At 37.2% G+C, this 8,619-nt stretch overlaps 1 protein-coding gene across 2 annotated transcripts; it reads left to right on the top strand.

The window, feature by feature from the left end:
• The first annotated feature begins 275 nt into the window (after positions 1 to 275).
• Positions 276 to 8,023, top strand: LOC107688820 (folate transporter 1-like). Of its 2 annotated transcripts, XM_016486602.1 has the most exons (6): positions 298 to 340; positions 568 to 871; positions 4,043 to 4,823; positions 6,898 to 7,090; positions 7,422 to 7,563; positions 7,752 to 8,023. In XM_016486602.1, exons 2-6 carry the CDS (start codon positions 599 to 601, stop codon positions 7,950 to 7,952), a joined length of 1,590 nt encoding a protein of 529 aa, XP_016342088.1. In that variant the 5' UTR covers positions 298 to 340; positions 568 to 598; the 3' UTR covers positions 7,953 to 8,023. The 2 variants fall into 2 exon arrangements, with proteins under 2 accessions (XP_016342087.1, XP_016342088.1); XM_016486601.1 differs by having other exon boundaries at positions 276 to 871.
• Positions 8,024 to 8,619: the final 596 nt, after the last annotated feature.

Raw genomic sequence — 8,619 nt, 5'->3', positions numbered from 1 at the left:
TTGTGGATCAATGTGAGTTCACTCAGTCTGTAAGTTCATATGCATTCGATACAAGAGCACATGTTTGCAAACTCCTTTGACACGTTGCTATACGTGTTCTGATAGAGATGTCAGTTTGATATATTGTTAAAAGTGTATTTCTTATAAGACCCTAGAACAAGAAAATAACAGACTAGGTGTGAAAAATATATATTTTTGCTAATTATGTAACTATGCTCATTAGAGTACATATTTGCCATATAACAATTTGATTTGCTTTGTGCTTCTTTACAGAATCACAATGTGCAGCCCATTAAGGGAGTACTTTTTAATAATTGACGGTGTTGGAAGTTGGACAAAGGTGAATGCTTACACACAGAAAATGTGAGCTTGTAGCTGTTTAACACATTGCTGTATCATTATGAATGTGTCCTCTCAGCCCCCAGTAATAGTTAACACGACACGTGCCTTAGGATTTACTGGCTTGTGCAGTCGCTTGGTTGTTACCGGTCTGTGAACACTGCTTAGCCTTCAGCTATTAACTTTGAGGATCAACATACCTTTTGTATTTTATCCATCATTAAATAGTTCAGCTTTACAGCATCATTATTGCTGTAACATGGTGGAAGTGATTACATGCAATGAAAGGACTGAGGATGTTAAGGAGGACATGAGGACTGATGGCAATGGACACACTGTGGAAAATGTGGCTCCAGAGCCGGTCATCCATGGAACCAAGGAAGATCCGGAAACCCAAACGCAGAAGACCAGAACCTGGATATGGTCCGTAGTTTATCTTTGTTTCTATGGCTTCATGGTGCAGCTGAAGCCTGGAGAGCCGTTTATCACACCATACCTGCTCAGTACAGAAAAGAACTTCACTAGTGAACAGGTGTGGTGCTATTCTACTTTTATTCTTTAATAATCTTTTTCTAAGTTTGTGGGAGAAAAAAAAAAAAAAACGCAAATTAAAAATATAAAATCATTTAATCTTGAATCTTGATAAATTATACTGCAAAGCTTTTTTTTTAAATTTTGTAAACAATTAAACGCGAGAGACTGTTTTTCCCAACTATAGTATGTATTTATTTATTTATTTTCTTAATATCTAGTCAACACGTGACTGTGAGTTTGACACAGCTACTGGGGCCTGGCAAGCCATGTGAATGTGGTCAGAGTTCACATTCCTCCAAAGTGGGTCAGATCTGCTTTGAGGAGGGACTGAAACAATTATACTGACTTTATTATATGTAGATTTATTAACTATAAGATTACTTTTGTAAACACTTGTAAACCCTCATGAATTTGTACTCGATGTACTGATCTTATCAGGCTCTAACTGGGTGTTTTTTAAATAAGGTTAGTAAAACCATAAAATTAGTCAACCACATACAGAGAATATCTGTATGGGAATTTTCCACTGTTAAATGCTGCAAAATAGATTACAGTAGGTGCCTGTTTTGACTTGTTTTTAGCCCAGTGTTTGTCTCATGGATTAAAACACGTCTGTTTAGCCCACGTTATCTTTCACGTTACATATTTTTATTACGTTTTATTAAATAAAAGGACACCTAAAAGCTGTTACATTCATGTGTCATACGTGTGTCTGATCTGAATGTACAGCGCTCTCTCCCACCTTCAATACCACGACCGAGGTGCCCTTGAGCAAGGCACTGAACCCCCAACTGCTCCCCGGGCACCGCAGCAAAAATGGCTGCCCACTGCTCCGGGTGTGTGTTCACGGTGTGTGTGTGCACTTTGGATGGGATAAATGCAGAGCACTAATTCCGAGTATGGGGCACCATACTTGGCCACATGTCACGTCACTTCACTTCAGTATTGCAGTCAGTTACAATTAAACTAGAAGTACAAAGGCCAATGTTACATTTATGCTGTGTAATTGTAATAGTCGTATGTGGTAAATGTAATCGTAAATTAACCTCTGTAATGTGAATTATTGTTTTATGTTGACGTAATAATGTTATCCATTACAAAACACATCCTCATATAATGAATTATGGGCTATAACAGTGATACACTATATTGCCAAAAGTATTGGGACACTCCCTTCTAATGAACAGGTTTGACTTACTTTAGTAATTTCCATGAGCACAAATCTTAATATTTAAGCATGTAATGATATTCTAGGGAATTGGGTGCTTCTAATTTTATAGCAACAGTTTGGACATTAACCTTTTCTATTCTAACATGACAATGCCTCTGTGCATAAGGAAAGGTTTCAAAAGAAATGATTGATTCAGTCAGTGTGGAAGAACTTGACTGGTCTGCAGAAAGCCAAGTCCTAATCCCAGCTGAACACCTCTGGTGTGACTTTAAATGCAGACCTAGAGCCAAAAACTCATCACCAAACATCAATGACTTGTACATATACTATATGGACAAAAGTATTGGGACACCCCCTTCTTTAGAACAGGAAAAGTTACTTCTAAAACGGTGGCAACAAAGATGGAAACATAATTCATATATTTAAAAATTGTATTTCCACCCCTTTGCAACAGTTTTGGAAGTGTGTAAAAATACTGTACCCATATGTACAAGTCACAATTCCCTAGAATATTACTATATGCTTAAACATTAAGATTTGTACTCATGGAAATTCCTAAAGTAGTCAGACCTGTTCAGTAGAAGGGGGTGACCCAATACTTTTGGCAATATACAGTGGGGAAAATATTTATTTGATCCCCTGCTGATTTTGTAAGTTTGCCCACTTGCAAAGAAATGAAGGGTCTGTAATTTGTATGGTAGGTTTATTTTAATGTATAGAGACATACATATACCAACCAAAAAAATCACATTATATAAGGTTAGAAATTGATTTGTATCTCAGTGAGTGAAATAAGTATTTGATCCCCAAGCAAAACATGACTTAGTACTTGGTACAGAAACCCTTGTTGGCAAGCACAGAGGTAAGACATTTTTTGTAGTTGGTCACCAGGTTTGCACACATCTCAGGAGGGATTTTGATCCACTCCTCTTTACAGATCCTCTCTTAATCTGTGGTCCCAACTGCCTTAAGATCATTGACAAGCTCCTCCTGTGTAGTTCGGTTCTCATGATCATCCTTACCCCATGAGGCAAGATCTTGCACGGAGCTCCGGACCAAGGCCGATTGATGGTTGTTTTGTATTCCTTCCATTTCCGAATAATCGCACCAACAGTTGTCGCCTTCTCACCAAGCTTCTTGCTGATGGTCTTGCAGCCCATTCAAGCCTTGTACAGATCTACAATCTTGTCTTTGACATCCTTTGACAGCTCGTTGGTCTTGCCCATGATGGTGGGAGAGGTTGGAATGGAAGATACAGATTGTGTGAACAGATGTCTTATACACCTAACGAGCTGACATTAGGAGTAACTTCTTAAAGTGGCAGGACTAATCTGTGTTCCACATGGGCACATAACCAATCTGTGGGAGCCAGAATTCTTGCTGGTTGTTAGGGGATCAAATACTTATTTCACTCACTGAAATGCAAATCAATTTCTAACCTTTATATAATGTTTTTTCTGGATTTTTTTGATTGATATTCTGTCTCTATCCGTTAAAATAAACCTACCATTAAATGACAGACCCTTAATTTCTTTGTAAGTGGGCAAATTTACAAAATCAGCAGGGGATTAGCCTAAATAAATATTTTCCCCACTGAAAATATTTTCCCCATATATAAGGAAAATACATATTTCAGTCACCCCAAAGATTCACTTTTTAAATGGACTAAAACTGTAGTTCGAAATCAACCCCTTTTCCACAATGATATGAAGTATAATGTGGGATACCATGTGTTCTCCATGTGCACTACCCTTATTTCAGATGGCATACAGAAGGGCTGGGTCATTCTAAACAAAGTCCTGGATTATCTTTTTTCACAATGTTCATACTTTACCTGGGGTTAACAATTAAAGTATTCACAATCTGACATTTCACACTGTACATTCCTGGTGGTGAAGGTGAGTGCATTGTCTATTATTGTTATTATGTTTATTGCACGTTACAATTATCTCTGCTTTGTCTACCCCATGTAATAATGGCTTTCTGTGGTTTTTACAGGTCACCAATGAAATCAACCCAGTCCTCACATATTCCTATATGGTCGTGCTGGTGCCTGTCTTTCTGCTGACAGATTACCTACGATACAAACCTGTGCTGATCCTTCAGAGCTTGAGCCATGTTTCCATTTGGCTCTTCCTGCTTTTGGGAGCCTCATTGCTGGAGATGCAGTTTATGGAATTCTTTTATGGCATCACCATGGCTGCCCGTGTGGCGTACTCCTCGTACATTTTCTCACTAGTACCAGCGACTGTTTACCAGCGTGTAGCCAGCTATTCCCGCACATCTGTGCTCATGGGAGTCTTCACGAGCTCTGTGCTGGGTCAGATATTTGTGTCACTAGGAGGTGTAACATACAGGACGTTAAGTGCAGTCTCTCTGGGGTTTGTCACTTTTGGGTTACTCTTGTCCTTCTTCCTGCCATGGCCCAAACGTAGCTTGTTTTTCAACCAAGCACGTCTGGAAGAGGAAAGGAAGGAAGCAGCTCAATCGGAATTGGCCAGAATGAAGCCTGAGGAGAATGATGGCAGTGTGGCAGCACAAGGCAGTAACCACAAATACCCATCCTGGACAAATTCAGTGTTTATTCAGATGCTGAAGGAGTTAAAAAATGTTGTGAAAGTTCCCAGTTTAAGGCTTTGGAGCTTGTGGTGGGTGTTCAATTCCACTGGTTACTATTTAGTACTATTTTATGTGCACATCCTGTGGAATAAAGTCTACCCTGCCACAGATAACAAACATGTTTACAACGGAGCGGTTGAAGCTGCCTCTACCTTATTAGGTAAGATGGATTTTAGTGTTTTGTAGTCGTCATATTTTCTTTTTAAAAGAAAACAAAATCTCTAAAATAACAAAAACTACTGATAATCTCAATCACAGAATCGGACTTTAAATAAGTAGCATTCACTCTGATTTCTTAAGCAAATAATTGAACAGGTTGTTGGCAGAAGAACATACAAGAGGCATGTTTTCTTGCTCACCAACTGTTCATTAATTTCAGAGTAGATGTCACTTAAAGACTGATTTAGCAATGGTCATTAATATATAGATATACAACGTATTGGATATCAACCTCCAGTCCACTAATTTTAAGATTTAGATTACTTTTGTCATTATCCAACACTATTTTACAGGGAAGGCAGTAAATTATGGTAGAAAGATTTAAAGTCAGCATAAAATTAAAATTCACCCTGTTGATTATCTTTGTATTTTTTGCTAATTTTCAGCCAGCTTTGTATTGCTACAATGTCAGTAGTGAATGTAAATGTCAGTGAGGAACTCCTTTTCATGTTACCTGCACTCCGATATCTCAGTTATCAGTTTTCAGCAAAAGTCCACATGGATGAAGCAAAAGTGTCATTTTGTGTTATCCAGCAGATGCTTGACAGCTCCAGGGCTTTTGTTAAAGCTATATGAAACTGTTGCATTTTTATGTTCCTGTCCATGGACAGTCAGATTGTCAAAATCAGAAGTACAATTATGGTTATACAATTACAATTTATTTTTTTCGTTTCTACTGTATAGACAGCCATGTTTATTAAAAGCCCATCTTGTCAGCGGTGAATTCCCCGTTTAATACATGTTATTGATCTTATTGTGAATGATTCATCCATACATATCTCTATACATATTTTGACCTCAAAATCTTTAATCAAAATTTCTGGATCTTTTAGTGAAACATCATACTTCCCCCAGGGGTGTATGTTGAACTTCTCCAAACATTGCTGCGTCCACATCTTTCTTACATTCAACTACAAGTTTGCATTCAGATCTGTGCCCATTCAATCAACAACAAAAATGATGGAACCGAATCCCTGTCCAACATGTTTTTCTTCTTGATAATTAATTTTACTTAGATATACATCACAATACAGATAAATATCTGTGGTTACCTCTGTTTCATCTTCACCGTAACAGTGTTTTAAGAGGGCAAGTCATAATGAGTTGCTGTGCAATTATAGTGATTGCAAAGCTGTTTGCGTTTGTGCATTGCTGTATAATGTTCATTTCTTAAAAGTACAACCTTTTTATACTGTATGTGTTAATTTGCAGTGGGCAGTAATTTCAAACACGCACTCTCTACACACTCACTAATCATTCAGATCCATTGGGTATAACTCTTTGAGCTCTATTCTCTACCTAGACTTTTTCAAGAAATATCTAAACAGCATCCCAGAGGCACCCACTTTATATTTTTACAGTTTTCAATAGCAGGTACTCATACATACAATTTTCACTTTAGCAGACAGACTATTTATACAGTATTAGATTTTGTTGTTGTCGTAGTTTTCAATCTCTCTCTTGCTCTCTCACTTAACAAATAGTATAAATTTATGATAACAGCCATTTATTAGTTATCGGCCAAAACATGAAAATATTAATCTGCATATTTGTACTTTATTTATTTATTTTTTTATAGGATCTTAAAGTTTGATCTCCACATGAATCAAAATAATACATCATACAAGATGGTTTACTATTTGGCGAGAACAAGCAAAGTTCATGTTCCTCAACCTTTGAGCTTTGGCATGACACATGCTTGGAAAACACAAAACATACGAATCAGGATTGCTTATTCCTTATTGGAGTTTCTTCCAAGTAAACCCAAAGACCTTTATTAGTTGATTCAGGTGCACGTAATCAGAGTTGGAGCTAAACACAACAGGAAAGTGGCTCTTCAGAATTAGGAATGAAGATCACTAGTTTACATGACACAAAAGTAGAAAATGTTTGCAAAAGTTTTTCAGACCAGTTCACACTATTTTATGAACAGATTTCGACTTGGCGAAAATAGATGTTTGTTAATCAGCATTGCATGAGTATTACATGACAATCACACTTTATGTGCTCCATAGGTGCAATCACATCATTTGCGGCAGGCTATGTGAAAATTCGATGGAATCTTTGGTCTGAACTGGTGATTGGATTGATCACTGCAGTACAGGCCGGACTACTGCTTCTCATGGGCATCACAGATAACATCTGGGTTTGCTATGTGTCATATGCCCTGTTCAAAGGCTTCTACCAGTTCCTGGTGCCAATCGCTATGTGAGTTATATAAACCTATTGATTTATTTTTATTATTATTTAAAAGATTTTTAAATGTCTTATCTTTGTTAAAAATGACATTAAACAACACTGGCAAACATTGCATTCAGTGTTTCAAAGTCACTGTTTTAAAAGCAGATGTGTATGCACCTGTGAAAACATTAGCTTATTTAATGGAGAGCAAGAACTTTGCTTTGAAGTTCAAGTTTGTTGTAGTTTGCCACATGAGGAGCTTTTGATGGAACTAAAACTAAATAACGCAAAGAAAAATAAATGTATCAGTTCTCTGCATTTTGTTCCTAAATAACTCATTTTGTGTTTTTCTTCTCAGTTTCCAGATTGCCTCCTCTCTCACTAAAGAACTGTGTGCTTTAGTGTTTGGAGTAAACACTTTTCTTGGAACAGTCCTGAAAACGATCATCACTATCATTGTGGCAGATAAGAGGGGATTGGCTTTGAATGTTCAGTCTCAGGTGTGTAATTTTCTAGACTGACTTCAGTTAGTAGTTACACAGAAAAACAGGACCAGTTATGGATACCACCAACTTGTTAATAGAAGAAGAAAGTACAGTAATGTTACAATGCAGAAAGTTTCCCTTTATATTATAACCTCACAATGCAGAAAGATTTTGGCCTGATTCTGTTTCTCTTTCTCTTGCAGTTTTTTGTTTATTTCTTTTACTTCACTCTGCTGACTGTGGTTTATCTGGGCTGTAGTGCCTTTATCATCACATGTCATTACCGCAATCAAAGAGCACAGGAGGAGACTACAGAAGTAGCTATAGCCACTGAACTTAGTTTCATGACAACGGCTGCTAGTGAAGGCACAACGGCACATAATGGAACCAGCATTAAGACATGAGATTCAAAGGAATTCTCCATCTCTTAAACTGTTACTTCAAAATCAGAACATTTTATTCTTTTAAGTATGAGTAGCCTTTGTTTTATTATTTTATGTTTGTCCTATTGCTAGGAATAGCATTAGATTATTTTTTTTTTTAAACCTCATCAAATTCTAATTACATTTTGTGGAAAGTAAATATAATGGTTGAGGTTGTCATTAGGGTGGAATGCCAATGGAAAATGTAGTCTCGGATCGAGATTTGATCAGATCCTTGATTTTATTGTTTGTGATTTCATATGGTTGTCTTTGTTAGGGTGAGCAAAAAATGTAAAATCATTTTTGTAAGGAATGTTTGGAAGCCATTCTAGCATCTGATAGGATTACTTTTTGCCTTCAGTGTACCGTGACGGCAGAAGTATTATTTGCAGCTAATTATTGAAATTTAAATAATTACTACTGTACAGCCTTTAGTTCCAGTTCTCTAAATTGATTGGCCAAGCAGTTATCAAGGAATGCTGATATTTGTTATATGTCCTTATTTCTGATGATCTGATTGCTCTCCAGTGGAAGCTGGGTAGGGTTGGGACCTTTTTTGTCGGTGTTTTCTTTATCTCCTGGATAGGTCAGGGTGGGTTTCTGCTCACCAGTAAGCAGGAGTAGGAAATGGTAAACAGTGTTGCTGCCA

The sequence above is a fragment of the Sinocyclocheilus anshuiensis genome, unplaced genomic scaffold (genome assembly GCF_001515605.1).
Source record: "Sinocyclocheilus anshuiensis isolate Anshui unplaced genomic scaffold, SAMN03320099.WGS_v1.1 scaffold101, whole genome shotgun sequence".
Classification (NCBI taxonomy): domain Eukaryota; kingdom Metazoa; phylum Chordata; class Actinopteri; order Cypriniformes; family Cyprinidae; genus Sinocyclocheilus; species Sinocyclocheilus anshuiensis.
Note: the sequence above shows the minus strand (reverse complement) of the source record. Positions and strands in the feature narration are given on the sequence as shown.

Bases quoted from the DNA above. Each gene is read 5' to 3' on its own strand.
- LOC107688820 (XM_016486601.1), top strand. From the start codon at position 599: ATGGTGGAAGTGATTACATGCAATGAAAGGACTGAGGATGTTAAGGAG. The intron at 872-4,042 runs GTGTGGTGCTAT...TGGTTTTTACAG, and splicing joins AGAACTTCACTAGTGAACAG to GTCACCAATGAAATCAACCC. The intron at 4,824-6,897 runs GTAAGATGGATT...TGTGCTCCATAG, and splicing joins AGCTGCCTCTACCTTATTAG to GTGCAATCACATCATTTGCG.